Below are 16926 nucleotides of genomic sequence, written 5' to 3'. Positions count from 1 at the left end.
CTTCTTTTCCGATTTGGATTCCTTTTATTTCTTTTTCTTCTCTGGTTGCTGTGGCTAAAACTTGCAAAACTATGTTGAATAAGAGTGGTGAGAGTGGGCAACCTTGTCTTGTTCCTGATCTTAGTGGAAATGGTTTCAGTTTTTCACCATTGAGAACGATGTTGGCTGTGGGTTTGTCATATATGGCCTTTATTATGTTGAGGTGAGTTCCTTCTTTGCCTACTTTCTGGAGGGTTTGTATCATAAATGGGTGTTGAATTTTTTGAAAGCTTTTTCTGCATCTATTGAGATGATCATATGGTTTTTATCCTTCAATTTGTTAATATGGTGTATCACATTGATTGATTTGCATATATTGAAGAATCCTTGCATTCCTGGGATAAATTCCACTTGATCATGGTGTATGATCCTTTTAATGTGCTGTTGGATTCTGTTTGCTAGTATTTTGTTGAGGATTTTTGCATCTATGTTCATCAGTGATATTGGCCTGTAGTTTTCTTTCTTTGTGACGTCTTTGTCTGGTTTTGGTATCAGGGTGATGCTGGCCTCATAGAATGAGTTTGGGAGTGTTCCTCCCTCTGCTATATTTTGGAAGAGTTTGAGAAGGATAGGTGTTAGCTCTTCTCTAAATGTTTGATAGAATTCGCCTGTGAAGCCATCTGGTCCTGGGCTTTTGTTTGTTGGAAGATTTTTAATCACAGTTTCAATTTCAGTGCTTGTGATTGGTCTGTTCATATTTTCTATTTCTTCCTGGTTCAGTCTCGGCAGCTTGTGCATTTCTAAGAATTTGTCCATTTCTGCCAGGATGTCCATTTTATTGGCATACAGCTGCTTGTAGTAATCTCTAATAATCTTTTGTATTTCTGCAGTGTCAGTTGTTACATCTCCTTTTTCATTTCTAATTCTATTGATTTGAGTCTTCTCCCTTTTATTCTTGATGAGTCTGGCTAATGGTTTATCAATTTTATTTATCTTCTCAAAGAACCAGCTTTTAGTTTTATTGATCTTTGCTACTGTTTTCTTCATTTCTTTTTCATTTATTTCTGATCTGATCTTTATGATTTCTTTCCTTCTGCTAAATTTGGGGTTCTTTTGTTCTTCTTTCTCTAATTGCTTTAGGTGCAAAGGTAGGTTGTTTATTCGAGATGTTTCCTGTTTCTTAAGGTAGGATTGTATTGCTATAAACTTCCCTCTTAGAACTGCTTTTGCTGCATCCCATAGGTTTTGGGTCGTCGTGTCTCCATTGTCATTTGTTTCTAAGTATTTTTTGATTTCCTCTTTGATTTCTTCAGTGATCACTTCGTTATTAAGTAGTGTATTGTTTAGCCTCCATGTGTTTGTATTTTTTACAGATCTTTTCCTGTAATTGATATCTAGTCTCATAGCGTTGTGGTCAGAAAAGATACTTGATATGATTTCAATTTTCTTAAATTTGCCAAGGCTAGATTTGTGACCCAATATATGATCTATCCTGGAGAATGTTCCATGAGCACTTGAGAAAAATGTGTATTCTGTTGTTTTTGGATGGAATGTCCTATAAATATCAATTAAGTCCGGTGTTGAATTTTTTGAAAGCTTTTTCTGCATCTATTGAGATGATCATATGGTTTTTATCCTTCAATTTGTTAATATGGTGTATCACATTGATTGATTTGCATATATTGAAGAATCCTTGCATTCCTGGGATAAATTCCACTTGATCATGGTGTATGATCCTTTTAATGTGCTGTTGGATTCTGTTTGCTAGTATTTTGTTGAGGATTTTTGCATCTATGTTCATCAGTGATATTGGCCTGTAGTATTCTTTCCTTGTGACACCTTTGTCTGGTTTTGGTATCAGGGTGATGGTGACCTCATAGAATGAGTTTGGGAGTGTTCCTCCCTCTGCTATATTTTGGAAGAGTTTGAGAAGGATATGTGTTAGCTCTTCTCTAAATGTTTGATAGAATTTGCCTGTGAAGCCATCTGGTCCTGGGCTAAATTTCTAATAGTCAGAAATGGAAAGGCATTCTATGATGAGGGAGCAGTGTGGTCAAAGGTATAGACTGAAAGTGTTTAGCGTGTGTTAAGGAAAAAGGGGAAGGAAGCAAGTAGCAAGAAAAAAGTATCAGGGATGACAAAGAAATAAGGCATTTCTCAGCTTGGACATCCTCGGCAATGCCAATAGAACATTCACCCAAGTCAGGTATTTGTTATAGAGATATGATTGTGCTTGTATATGCATGGGCTATTTCTGAAGAATACCTAAGAAACTGGTAACCATAGTTACCTCTGAGGAGGGTACTGGGGTGGCAGGAGTCAGAGGTGGAGGGTGACTTATTTTCAATGTCTATTCTTTGGTATCTTTTGAATTTTATACCATGTACATCTATTACCTTCTATTACCTATCCATCTAAAAGTAACTTGAAAATATGTTTTAAAATAGGGAAGATATGCCAACTTTTGAGCTTTGTGTCTTCCCAAAATAGCAGCCACAGTAATCCCTTTAAAATAGGTCAGATTATGTCACTCCAGTGCTTAAAACTCTCAAAAAGCTCACCATTTTACCCAAGGTAAAAGTCAAAGATCTTACAATGGCCGGTAGGTCCCACATGATCCGGGAGTCCCAGGCTGGGCCCCTGTTCCCTCTGCCTAGCAAGCTCCTTCTCCAGATAGCACATGGCTTGCTCTTTCAAAGACCTCCTTCAGTCTTGCTCAAATGGCATCTTTTCCATGAGGTCTTCCTTGACCTCCTTATTTGAAATTGCTGCCCACCACCACCGGCACTCCCCAGCCCCCTTTCAGCTTTCCTTTTTTTCCTGTGCTACTTATCACTATGTGACAGACCAATTATTTTACTTTTTCTTTTTTTGGCTGCACCGCACGGCATGCAGGATCTTAGTTCCCTGACCAGGGAGCAAACCTGTGCCCTCTGCAGTGGAAGCACGGAGTCTTAACAACTGGACCACCAGGGAAGTGCTTTTGATTTTCTTATTGTTTGCCTCCCTTCGCTAGAATGTAAGCTCTGTGAGGTTAGAAATTTTTGTCTGAGTTGTTCTTTGCTAGTCCACAGCTCCAAAATTCGTCCCTGTGTATTTCCCTACTTTGAATCTCAGCTGGCCTTGGAGTTGCTTTGATATCAATAGAATGCACTAGAAGTGATGTTGTGTGAGTTCCGAGCCTAGGCCTTAAGAGGCCTGTCAGCTTCTACTGTTAAACTAAGAACATTTCCATCAGCATGAGAATAAGCACAGCCCAGCACAGACTCCTGGAAGATTGGAGACCATGTGGTGAGAGACCCCAGCCATCCTGGCTGTCCCTGTTGTCCCAACTGTGAGGCCTCAGATATGAATGTGAGGCCATTCAAAATGATCCAGCCACAGCTAAGCCAACCCAAACCAGAGGAGCCACTCAGCTGAATTGTTAGAAATAACAAACGTTTGTTATTTTGAGCCACTAAATTTCTGATTAAATTTTGTGGTTTGTTATCCATTAAAAACTAACTGATCAGGAATTCCTTGGTGGCACAGTGGTTAAGAATCCGCCTGCCAATGCAGGGGACACAGGTTAGAGCCCTGGTCCGGGAAAATCCCACATGCCGCGGAGCAACTAAGCCCGTGAGCCACAACTACTGAGCCCGCGTGCCACAACTACTGAAGCCTGCACGCCTAGAGCCCATGCTCCGCAACAAGAGAAGCCACTGCAACGAGACGCCCGTGCGCCACAACGAAGAGTAGCCCCCACTCGCCGCAACTAGAGAAAGACCGCACACAGCAACAAAGACCCAACACAGCCAAAAAAATAATTAATTAATTAATTTTAAAAAAGAAAACAAAACAACTAAGTGGTCAGGGACTTCCCTGGCGGTCCAGTGGTTAAGACTCTGTGCTCTCAGTGCAGGGGGCACAGGTTCGATCCCTGGTCAGGAAGGTCACACATGCCTCACTGTACAGTCAAAAAAAACACAAAACACAACAAAACAACAAATAGGAACAACTGATCAGCCTTGTGCACAGTAAGTGCTCAGTAAATATTTATGAAAATAATAAATATTGCTGTTGTTATTAATTCAGTTAAAAATAAGTTGAGAAATGTTGTTTATAGTGAATCCTTTTGATTCTCATTGTAACATTATTATGCTGTAGAAAGTTATAGCCCACCTGGATTTTATTACACGGGCTCCATATTCAAACTCAGATTCAGAAAAAAAGAAAAGAGAGAGATAAAACAAACTTAGATTCAAATTCTAGCTATACTTGTTAAAACAGCATAGCCTTGAAGTCATTTAACAGAGCTAGAGGTATAGTTTCCTCTTCTGAGATCAAGTACCTATCCCATAGGCATATTGTGAGGATCAGAGGTAATGTACGTACAACATATACTGCAGTTGCTGGTACATTGGGCCGTAGCCATTATTGCTCCACACTCCTCTCCTCCTCTCAGAGGGAAAGAATTCACAGACTAGATGCTCAGGTTTTACTTTTAAAGTTCCCATCCAAAAATATCAGTTCGGATGAAAAATACTGAGAAAGAATCATAGATATATGATCTGTAGTGGGCAATTACTATTTTACACACAATTTAAGAAATTACCTGTATTTCAAAAGAATGTGGGAACTCTACTGCCTAATTGATTGGAGGGTGTAACATGTTACATGGTGTCCACTAGGGAGCGATAAACACATTCATTAAGGGATAGTGCTTCTTGTAAGCTTTGTGCATCTGTCAGATATTAAATATTACTTTAATTTTATTATTTTAATATGGCTCTGAAACTTAAAGACTTTTAAAAATCTGTTAATTTTGCACTTAAAATTATTAACGGGTTGCTTTATTATTTTTAAGGTCTTAAAAGGATTCATAATGTGTGTTTTCAAGAAAGTCAGCCTTTGCAAGTTATTTTTGAAAAGAATATGTGTTCTAATACACTAGTGATTCAACCAAGGTAATGAGTTCTCTGTTGTTTATTTTTATTTTTCTGAATATATTATGGTCACAGAGTAAAGAATTAATAGCCTAGAGCTTTTAAATCAGTTACATTTTTTTAAGCTAACACTGGACTTGTAGAAATCACCTTACAGGATCAAGAGGAAACCTTGAGAAAGATAAAAGTAGATAATAACTGCCTAATGGTAGAAATAATAATTTAGTGGCCAAAATGGTCTAGAAGTATCCCATCAGTGGCTTTCTACATCAAGTGGTATTAAGAGAAAAATATATTATCTAATAATACTTTGCATTTATATGGTGCCTTCTATCTGAGTCTTAACACACACAGCATGAGGAAATTTTAACACTTTTTACATGAACTGATTTTATCCCTAAGTGTTTGTTTGTTTTTTCTAGAGAATGAGTGGGACATATTTGTCAGTGAAAGGTACTCAATTTTTCAGTTAAGCTGTAACTTAAACATTAATTACTTTGTAAACCAAAAGATATTTTATCCTTATTGTTTTTTAAATTACAAAAGAAATACATGCTCCTTGCAATACATCTAAAATTTATAGAAGAGTGCAGAGATGAAAAATGGAAGTCTTTCTCCTCTCCTTGCCTCATATATCCCACCTGGCAGGGGTTTAATATCTATTAACAATTTGGTGTAATCCTTCTATATCATCTATTTATAGCCAGTCTTTCTATAACTTTCTTTTTCCCTATAGCTATGGATATCTTTCTTTCTCTCTTTTTCTCCTTCTCTCTCAAATTTATATCACCTACTAGACACATACATAGTTTTTTAAAAGAAAATGTCCTACTATCCTTATTGTTTGGCAACTTCCTTTTATAGTGTCTATGTCAGTTTAGTTAAATCAATTTTATTCTTTTTAATGATTGCATAATTTTTAATTGTATGAGTGAACCATAATTTAGTTACCCATTACCCTATTAGTGAAAAAGTTGGTTGTTTCTGACTTTTTGCCATCACAAACAATGCTGCTAGTAGTGCATAAGATAGAGTATTAGTTACCTATTTCTGTGAAGCAAATTTCCCCATAACTTAAAGCTTTAAAAAAACCCAGACGTTTATTACTTCAAAATAATAAGTGTGGCTTAGCTGGGTGCTTTTGGCTTAAGGTTTCTCATGAGGTTGAAGTCAAGCCATCAGCCAGGACTGTGGTCTCATCTGAAGGCTGAACTTGGAGAAATTCATTCCCAAGCTCACTGACATGGCTGTGGGAGGCCTCAGAAAGTCAGCTTCTAAGCTCACCCATGTGGTTGCTGGTAGGCCTCAGTTCCTCACCATGCAGGCCTCTTTGTAGGCTGGCCGATTGTCCTCACAACATGGCACCTGGTAACCAGAGAGAGAGAGAGAGAGAGAGAGAGAGAGAGAGAGAGAGAGAGGGAAAGAGAGAAGGAAACTCCTATTATGGAAGACATAGTCTTTTTTTAATATAGATATATAAAAAAGTCATTTTTTGGTGTTTATTTTATTACTAGGGAGTTTGAGCATCTTTTCATATATTTATTAGCAATTTGTATTTTTCTTCCTTTTTGAATTGCACATTCATGTTGTCATTTTTGGTATCAGGTTGTTTAATATCTTGTACAACATCTCTCCCTTAACACTGGAAAAGTTTCCAGATTAATTTGGTAGGTGTTCCTGACATTTTGGCATTGAGAAACTCTGCTAATCTAATGTCTAGTAGCAGGTTAACACTAACATTACAGAAATTCTAAGAATCTCATTTTTATCTGACCTCACCTCAATTTAAAAAATAGGCCAGGGCTTCCCTGGTGGCGCAGTGGTTAAGAATCCGCCTGCCAATGCAGGGGACATGGGTTTGAGCCCTGGTCTGGGAAGATCCCACATGCTGTGGAGCAGCTAAGCCCCTGTGCCACAGCTACTGAGCCTGCGTTCTAGAGCCTGTGAGCCACAACTACTGAGCCCACGTGCCACAACTACTGAAGCCCACGTGCCTAGAGCCCGTGCTTCGCAACAGGAGAAGCCACCACAATGAGAAGCCCGTGCACCACAATGAAGAGTAGCCCTGGCTCGCCACAACTAGAGAAAGCCTGTGCGTAGCAATGAAGAACAAAACAAATCAAACAAAAAATAGGCCAGAACTTTTAATGCAATAATAAAAAGATAAGAAATAACCTAACTAAAAAATGGGCAAAGGATTTGAATGGACGTTTTTCCAAAGAACGTATGCAAATGGCCAACAAGCACATGAAAAGATGATCAACACCATTTGTTGTTAGGGAAATGCAAATCAAACAATTTTAAATCTGTGAATTGTGTAGAACGTGAATTATATCTCAATAAAGGGGTTTTTAAAAAGGGAGCCCAGGATGAAAGGCATTTGGGATGTCAGGACAACCTTGAAAGAAATAGTTAATAATCTAGGACAAGTGACAAAGGGAAAGAGAATACAGGCAGCAGACTGCTTGTAAACCTCTATCCCTCGACTGCGTCTCCAGCATAGTTCACCCCAGTTCTGTTTGAACATCTCCATTTTCTACTATCTCCCTTAGGAGTATGATCCCAGGTCATTTTTGTTAAAAAATGTATTGGGTATGTGAAAACATAGAATTAAAGATATTTTATTCTAGTGTTTGGTTTATTCTGCAGTTTTCACATGTTTTACTTAGAATATATTTTGCTTTTCTCTTGGCCTTCAGATGATGTTGTAATTCTTTCTTTTTTTTTGGCCACAGCCGAGCGGCTTTCAGGTCTTAGTTCCCCGACCAAGGATTGATCCCAGCCCCCAGCAGTGAAAGCGCCGGGTCCTAACCACTGGACCGCCAGGGGATTCCTAATGTTGTAATTTTAAGATATACTAGGGGCTTCCCTGGTGGCACAGTGGTTGAGAGTCCGCCTGCCGATGCAGGGGACACGGGTTCGTGCCCCGGTCAGGGAAGATCCCACATGCCGGGGAGCGGCTGGGCCCGTGAGCCATGGCCGCTGAGCCTGCGCGTCCGGAGCCTGTGCTCCGCAACGGGAGAGGCCACAACAGTGAGAGGCCTGCGTACCGCAAACAACAACAACAACAACAACAAGATATACTAAAGATATAACAGCTCATATAGAAGAATGAAGATAGGTCTTTTGGGTAGATTTTTCTAAATCCAGGACAATTAACCTATTTGTTTCCAGGTTAAAGATGAGTCCCATTTAATATGATAATTTCTTTCTGTTTGTTCTTCAAATAATGTATTCTGTTCCTTACATTTTATAGAGTGCTTGCTGAGGCAATTGTTCTTTTTACATCGAGTCAAGAGGAAGTTACTCTTGCTGTTACTCCACTGAACGTTTGCATTAAGAGTTCTAATGAGGAATCAATGGGTAAGGATTATATCTGTCACTGCTTTGATGGAATATTACTTCCTGGCTTTCCTGATTACTGTACAGTTATACAGTAAATATTAGTGACATAATAGTTTTTCTTGTCTAAAAGGCAGTAAAATGTAGAAAGATCATTAAAATTTTTAAGACACCTGAGAAATTTGTCACAATCAGTAATTAAAATACTTGGCTTTGAAATTCAGATTGTTTTAAAATTAGGAGAATGGGACTTCCCTGGTGGCGCAGTGGTTAAGAACCCACCTGGCCAATGCAGGGGACACGGGTTCGAGCCCTGGTCCGGGAAGATCCCACATGCCGCAGAGCAACTAACCCACGAGCCACAACTACTGAGCCCGAGTGCCACAACTACTGAAGCCCGCGTGCCTAGAGCCTGTGCTCCGCAACAAAGAGAAGCCACCGCAATGAGAAACCTGTGCACCGTGAGGAAGAGTAACCCCTGCTCGCCGCAACTAGAGAAAGCCCGCACGCAGCAATGAAGACCCAACACAGCCAAAAATAAATAAATAAATAAATTTATTTAAAAAAATAAAATTAGAATGGTTACTGAGAAAATTTTTTTTTTCAGTTAAATTTTAAGGTCTATTTCTCATCCTTTGTATTTAGCATAAAGAAAAATTAAGAGGCCAGCAATCCAGTTGAGATGATCTTTGACCACATAAAAAGGAAAAGTAACTTTAAGTGAGAAATGTAAGATATTCCAGATGGCAAATATATAGGGCAGAAAATGTGAATATTTCTTACTGAGTGAAATATTATTTTTTATAAATTTATTTATTTTATTTTTGGCTGCGTTGGGTCTTCGTTGCTGTGCGCGGGTTTTCTCTAGTTGTGGCGAGAGGGGGCTACTCTTCCTCGCAATGCGTGGGCTTCTCGTTGCTGTGGCTTCTCTTGTTGCGGAGCATGGGCTCTAGGTGCGTGGGCTTCAGTAGTTGCGGCACGTGGGCTCAGTAGTTGTGGCTGGCGGGCTCTAGAGCGCAGGCTCAGTAGTTGTGGTGCACGGGCTTAGTTGATCTGCGGCATGTGGGACCTTCCTGGACCAGGGCTCGAACCCGTGTCCTCTGCATTGGCAGGAGGATTCTTAACCACTGCACCACCAGGGAAGCCCCAACATGAATATTAAGTCAGCTTTTCTAAGAGTTATACAGATGGAATGGAGAAACTAAAGCATTATTAAGTCAGGAGTTTTGCTATTAAGGAAATTTACTAGGGTATTTTGGGCACCACTTGTCTGAGACTCTTTGACCTTGGATTTTTTTTTTGGTGATAGCAGTAAAGAAAGAATACAAAAGAAGAAACATTATTTTGAAGTGAAAAACCAGTATAACCAGGGCTTAAGTTGTGTCAGACGACTTTGCAGGGTCTAGTTTGTGCCAGGTTCTGTTCTAAATGGTTTACATTTCTGAATCCATTTGATCTTTGTAACAAGTCTGTGATGTAGGTACTATTAGTATCCCCATTTTCTATATGAAGAATATGAAGCACAGAGAAGCTAAGTGACTTGCCTGCTGTCACACAGTTAATAAGTGGTGGATTATGATCTGAATATAGACAGTCTCCAGGGCTTAGTCTCATTACCACTGTGCTCTTATTGCTTCTCTCAAAGTCCCATCTAGCATTCTGTTTTGGCACTCAGGGGTGCATGATCTGGAAAATATATGCTTGGCTAGTGAAAGTGTCTGTTTTATATTCATAATGCCATCTCTGAATAAATGGCCATTTATTCAGACACTGTCCCTTGTGAGCAGCTTTCTAATGAGTAGTTATAGTTATGGTTGACTGGGGACCCAATTGTTTAACTTTATTATTGAACTTACTCTATGCCAGCACACTGGGAGTGACATGAGCCTTCTTTTTTTTAAAATTAATTTTTTAAATATTCTGTTTCATATTCTTTTCCATTATGGTTTATTACAGGATACTGAATATAGTTCCCTGTGCTATACAGTAGGACCTTGTTGTTTATCCATTCTCTATATAATAGTTTGCATCTTCTAGTCCCAATCTCCCAATCTAGCGACACCCCCCCACCCCGCCACCCCCAGCAAACACAAGTCGTGACATGAGCCTTCTTGATTGAGATGAAGGTATCTGTAAGGTATTGTTTGGTCCTTTTAAAATATATATACCATTTCTCCTTTGTTCTTACACTTACACAATTCATGTTCATTGAAGAAAATTAAAAACACATAAAAAGCACTAATAAAGTCACCTGAAATCCCACTGTCTACAGACAAGTACTCAATAGTTTGGTTCATCTCTTTCTATATACCTTAGATCTGACAACAGGAGATTGGTTTAGTGAAATACTATGAAGCTATTAAAAGTAGTGTTGAGGGCTTCCCTGGTGGCGCAGTGGTTGCGCGTCCGCCTGCCGATGCAGGGGAACCGGGTTCTGAGCCTGCGCGTCCGGAGCCTGCGCGTCCGGAGCCTGTGCTCCGCAACGGGAGAGGCCACAGCAGAGGGAGGCCCGCATACCACAAAAAAAAAAAAAAAAAAAAAAAAAAAAAAAAGTAGTGTTGAGAATTCCCTGGTGGCCTAATGGTTAGGGTCCGGTGCTTTCGCTGCTGTGGCCTGGGTCCAAGCCCTGGTCAGGAAACTGAGATCCTGCAAGCCATGTGGCGTGGCCAAAAAAAAAGAAGTCTTGTGTGTGTGTATATATACATTTCTTTCTCTCTGGGTGTGTATGCCAAAGATGTTTATTGAAGTTAATTTTGTAGTGGAAAACACAAAACACCAACACACATAAATAATTAGGAAAATGTACTTATTGACATGGAAAAATAGTCAGGATATATTATTGAATAGATTATAAAATGGTATGCATAGTATGATCATATTTTCATTTTTTAAAATGCACATAAAAGTTTAATAAATATTAGGGAAAAAAATTCAACACCTCTGGGGGAAAAAAAAATTCAACACCTCTGTTATTGTCTGTTTTTTGGATGATAGCCATCCTAGTGGGTGTGAAGTGTTGTCTTATTGTGGTTTTGATTTTCATTTCTCTAGCAACTAATGATGTTGATTATCTTTTTGTGTGTTCTTATTGCTTATTTGTATATCTTCTTTGGAGAAATGTCTGTTCACATCCCTTAATTTTCACTTGAGTTATTTGTCTTTTTATTTTTCTCCCCTTTTCATATATGTGATTTCAAATATTTTCTCTCATTCTAAGTTGATCTTTACTTTTTTTTTTTTTTTTGGCTGCCCTATGTGGCTTGTGGGATTGAGGAAGTGGAGGCTGCCAGTCTCTTAAGTCTCTTAAGGTCTGGGCCCAGACCAGAAACTAGCACCAGGTCACTCCACAATATCCTATTGGTGAGAGCAGACGAAGAGTCCACTCACCCCAGATTCATGGAGAGGGGACATAGACATAGACCCCACCTCTCAATGAAGGAATGTCAGAGAATTTGTGGCTATTTTTAACTTATCACTTATGCTTATATTTTCTTATCAAAATTTAACAAATACCTCTGGAACTAATTTTATTCTTTACTTTCCTATAACATTGAGCAGATTTGACCAATTCTGTATACAGTGAGATGTTTGTTGGGCCAGATGAGTTTGACTTCTTTCAAATTGGAGTCAACACTGAAATAACATTTTGCTTCAAAGAACTGAAGGTAAACCAAAATTTGTGTCCAATTAGAATTATCAATGGCAATTTTTAATAAAGATTTCACATATTTCCCCTTTTTTTCCTTTCAGGGAATGCTGACATTTTCAGAAGCTACACATGCTCCTATAGCCATTCATTTTGATTTTCCTGGGAAGTAGGTCCTTGGGAAATTTCTGTTTGTTTCTTTTTCTATTGTCATATATTAATAATAAAACCCTTTGGTTCACTTTGAAATTAATTCACACCTCAGGAATTCCTTAACTTTACTAGCAACACTTATCAAACTAAAATTTTGAAAGATGTCATAACCTAGAGTTCTTTTTATTGGTAACTTGATTTAGAAAGATATATTTTACTCTGAAGAGTAAAAACATTTATAAACTTGACATACTGAATAAATTGCCAAATTAGAAAATTATACATGGCTTAAACAAGTTAAGTCTCTATGAAACTATGGTACTTTATATGATATTTCAGAACTAAAATTTCAGAGAGATTGGGCTAGGATGAATGTGTTTTATGAAATTGGATGTGATGATTTCTAAGGACCCTTTTAGTTCTTAGGACTGTCTCAATTTGTGAAAAGACAAGACTTTTACTGTTTCTTTTTACTCCAAAATTAAGTATCATTTTTTAATGTTTTCCCAGTGTCCATCAGAAAATGTGTGTGAGTGTGATGAGTGTGATGTTTGCTCTGACTTTGCCTTTTTTAGACCCATGGCCTTAAGTATTGACGATATGTTATTGGAAGCCAACTTTATTTTGGCTACATTAGCTGATGAGCCAAGTAGAGCATCTTCTCCACAATCACTGTGTCTTTCACAAAAACGAAAAAGGTAAGGCCATGTTTTAACGTCTTTATTGGTTGGGATAAAGCCATTGCAGTCTTATTCTGAAATAATTCAATGGCATTCATTTAGGAAACAATTGAGGATGAAAACATTAGAAGATCAGAAATTTTAACTGAATCAGGAAAGCTCCAGGAAGACCTAACTGTGACAGAGAAATATCACCCATCTTTCACTAGATATTTGCTTTTTCTCTTATGATCACAATTTAACAGGATTGCCTGGTTTATCTTTGTCGTTACTTAAAACTCATTTCCATTTTCAGTAGCTGTTTTTTAGGAGTGATATAGTGTTAAGGTTCACAGGAAAGTTTGTATTCACTACCCAGAACTCTCTTTCTTAGAGAGAGAAACAGCCCTTGCTTTTCTTTCTTTTTTTCCCCTTTTGTCTCTCTCTCTCTTTTTTTTTTAAATTTTGGCTGTGCTGCGCGGCTTGAGGGATCTCAGTTCCCCGACCAGGGATTGAACCTGGGCCACAGCAGTGAAAGCACCGGATCCTAACCGCTGGACCACCAGGGAGCTCCCCCTTTTGTCTCTTAATAACTTTTTTTTTGGTGGAAGGTACTTCATTGTAAAAGTAACATAAACTTACTATGGGAAATTTGGAAAATGCAGGAAAGTACAAAGAATAAATTAAAAAACACCGACAATTTTACCATCTAGTGATAGCCACTGTTAATGTTTGGCACACTGTGTTTTCTTTCAGACTTTTAACTTTGCACACATTTGCATTTTAAAACAAGATTGGGTCATATAGCATATGTAGTTTTGTATTCTGTTTTTTCCCACAAAATATTACATTGTGAACATTTTCCAGTATTGCTGATAATAACTTGGAAACATGATTTTTAATGACTCTATACAATTTTATCATACAGATATATTGTAATTTATTTGACTTTACTGAAAAATTTGAATCTGTCAAGATAATTTCTAAATAATCATGTATGTAAATCTTAACTTTCAACAATTAGTTCAACGTTATTTCAGTATATTCCCTAAACCAGTGTTATTGTCATCCCATATTGATCCATTAGTTATATAAAAATATATCTTTCAAAGTAAACAGTTCATTCATTTAATCTCTATTAATACCTCAGGTCAGAGCCGATACATTCAAATTCAGAGGCTGGTAAAAATGTAACCAGCAAGGACGCAGAGTATATCTCGAGAAAAGCAGTACCCAGAAGGCTTTATTCTGAGACTCGCACGAACATCTCTTCATTGGAAAACCGTGGCAGCCCTTTAATGGAAAGAGCGAACGGAGACATTAGTGAAGGTACCAGAAAGCAGTGTCAGTGACACAGAGGAAGTGCCAGGATCTTCATATCTCAGGAAGGTAAAAGAAAAACACTGAGACACAACTGCATCTCAGTCAAGAATTCTCATCATCCGTCTCCCTTTGCAATCTCCCTGCCTCAGCCCACCCCCAATATCCGGGAAATTAATTTTATTATTTTTTGATAGGGGAGAAGTGAAACCAGTCTGACATGGAGAAAAGGCTGATTTACAGAATGTCAATACAAAATAGTTAAATTGCTCATTGAGTAATTCTAACAAAGTATATTCAAATAGAAATTTGAGTCACTTGTTTTAAAGAATAAATTATGATTTCTTATAGCATACTTATCTTTGAATACAGATAATATGCTAAAGTCATATACTTTGTTTTCTAAAATACATGTCCTTCTAATTTTATTTTTCAAGTTTGGTTGGGAAATCCTTTATTCATGGTAGTACAAATGTAAATTTCATCACAACAAACATCACAAATTACTTCATAGTGGTGTCCCAGTTAAGAACAATATTATGTTACCAACATTTTACTAGATGGATGATAAACTTCACAAAATGCTATAGTGTTAAACCTTAAGAAATCCACTGAACTGAAGATAAACATAATTTATTGGAAGTATCAAATAATGATAGTCCCTGTTTTACATGTTTATATTAATCTTTTATTCAAGCTTGTTTTGCTGTTGTTATTATTATTGGTTTGGAAATATGAGTTTCTTAGAGTTAGAAATAACTCTAAGGAGAAATAATATTACTAAAAGTCACTACTTACACTGTATGAAGACTTTTAGGGTAGTAAAATTGGATAGTAAACTCCACTTATTATTCAGTTTGATGCCACAGTGTTTATTGAATACCTGTTATATGCCTGGCACTTATGGCAGTTTTCTTTTCTCGTGAATTACTAGCTTGGCCATAAAGTGAAAACTGAAATCTGTCTTTTCATTATACAGAAACATTTTCCTCATCCTGATTTTTGGTCACACATATTGTGCTTACTTTTTTGCAGGCAGCTACAGGAACACATTTTCCTGCTGCTTCACTTCCCTGAAATTCACTAAGATTGCCAATTTCCTCACTAGGGAAAGTGACATTTAGAGCTGTAAGCTCCATGAGTACCATTACAGCACTCTTTTCTTCAAATTTCCTATCATGTCACTTAAATTCTAAATTCTAAAAAGAAAGTTCTATTTTTAAAGGGAATTATTTGCCTTAACTCCTGCAAAAATGAAATTACATTATGGGTAAATAATTTAGACCATTATCATCTTCTATATGAACTACAGTGAGCCTTCTGATTGACCTCCATGCCTCCATTCTCCTCCACTCTGGTTTCCTCCACAGTGTACCAGAAGATTCTTTTGAGACCTTATATTTACAATGAGGTATAGGACTCCAGAGCACTGGCTCTAGAGTTTCTGGGTTGGAATCTCTGTCTTGCCACTTATTAGCCATGTAACTTGGATAAGTTACTTATCTTTGCTTCAGTTTTCTTTCTGTTAGTAAAATGGGAATAATAATAATGCTACCCAATTGAATTGTTGGGCTAATACATGGAGCTGGCACATGGTCAGTGCTCATTAAATGTTAGTTATTGTTATACATCACTCTCCTGCTTTTATTGTATCTTGGATCATTCTGCTTCTCCCATAGGATTTCACCTAAACTCCTTGGAATGACATTCAGGGACTTTCCCTAAGGTATTTAATAAAATCTTCTCATTTCCTCCCCTGAGGTCCAGTTCCAGCCTTCAGAGTATGTTTTAATGTCTGGTAGAGTTAGTATCCCGTTGTAGATTTGGTCACTTTTTTCTGGCTATTCCTGAATGTGTATTTTTTTTTTTTTTTGCGGTATGCGGGCCTCTCACCGTTGTGGCCCCTCCCGTTGCGGAGCACAGGCTCCGGACGCGCAGGCTCCGCGGCCATGGCTCACGGGCCCAGCCGCTCCGCGGCATGTGGGATCTTCCCAGACCGGGGCGCGAACCCGTGTCCCCTGCATCGTCAGGCGGACTCTCAACGATTGCGCCACCAGGGAAGCCCTGAATGTGTATTTTTTACTTGAACTTTAATATCAACTTATCTAGCTCCAGAAAAAGTCTGGTGGTATTTTTTTAATTGGGATTTCCTTAAATTTCTGTTAACTTGGGGATGTTAAGAGACACCTTTATGATGTTGAGTCATTCTATCCAAACACAGGCTGTGTATTTCCACTTGTTCAGGTCTACTTTTGTGTCTCTCAGGAGTGTCTTAAAATGTTTCTCATATACATTTACACATTTAAGTTTATTCCTAAGTAATTAACATTTTATATTGCTATTGTGAGTAGTTTTCTCTACCATTATGTTTTCTGACTGCCTATTGTTTGCGTATATGAAGGCTACTGGTTTTTTTGTGTTAATTTTATATCCTACTACCCTGCTGAATTATTTTGTTTCCATTAGTTTTTTTGGTTTTTTTTTTTTTTTTCCATTAGTTTTATCATTGATTCTCTCAGAGTTTCCAGACATGCTGTATGTCATTTTTTTTTTTTTTTTTTTTTTTGTGGTACGCGGGCCTCCCTCTGCTGCGGCCTCTCCTGTTGCGGAGCACAGGCTCCGGACGCGTAGGCTCAGCGGCCATGGCTCACGGGCCCAGCCGCTCCGCGGCACGTGGGATCCTCCCAGACCGGGGCGCGAACCCGGTTCCCCTGCATCGGCAGGCGGATGCGCAACCACTGCGCCACCAGGGAAGCCCTGTATGTCATTTTTATATAGAGATAGTTTCATTTCTTCTTTAACCTTTCCAACTGACTCTTTTGTTCAGTTGTATTAGCACATAATCTCTAGTACAACATTAACAGTGGAGAGAGTGGGCATGCTTGCTTAGTTCCTGATCTTA

General features: G+C 38.3%; 2 protein-coding genes across 3 annotated transcripts in view; one reads left to right on the top strand and one right to left on the bottom strand.

Annotated features, from left to right (window-relative positions):
• RAD9B (RAD9 checkpoint clamp component B) overlaps positions 1–16926 on the top strand; it is a 33646-nt gene that overhangs the window by 10611 nt on the left and 6109 nt on the right. Inside the window, 7 exon segments of the mRNA XM_028480564.2 lie at positions 4826–4925; positions 8161–8267; positions 11805–11911; positions 11997–12061; positions 12621–12743; positions 13855–14031; positions 14033–14093. Coding sequence (XP_028336365.1) covers positions 4826–4925; positions 8161–8267; positions 11805–11911; positions 11997–12061; positions 12621–12743; positions 13855–14031; positions 14033–14093 — 740 coding nt within the window.
• Positions 5879–16926, bottom strand: part of PPTC7 (protein phosphatase targeting COQ7) — a 58710-nt gene continuing 47662 nt past the window's right edge. The window contains exon 8 of one of the 2 annotated variants that reach the window (XR_008616036.1): positions 5879–6269. The gene's annotated coding sequence lies outside the window, so the exon portion shown is untranslated. Of the gene's footprint in view, positions 6270–13907; positions 13998–16926 lie in introns of those variants that run through there. The other variant, XR_008616035.1, reaches the window with a different exon arrangement.

The sequence above is a fragment of the Physeter macrocephalus genome, chromosome 19, assembly GCF_002837175.3.
Source record: "Physeter macrocephalus isolate SW-GA chromosome 19, ASM283717v5, whole genome shotgun sequence".
Taxonomy (NCBI): domain Eukaryota; kingdom Metazoa; phylum Chordata; class Mammalia; order Artiodactyla; family Physeteridae; genus Physeter; species Physeter macrocephalus.
This window is presented reverse-complemented; position numbering and strand designations above follow the sequence as displayed.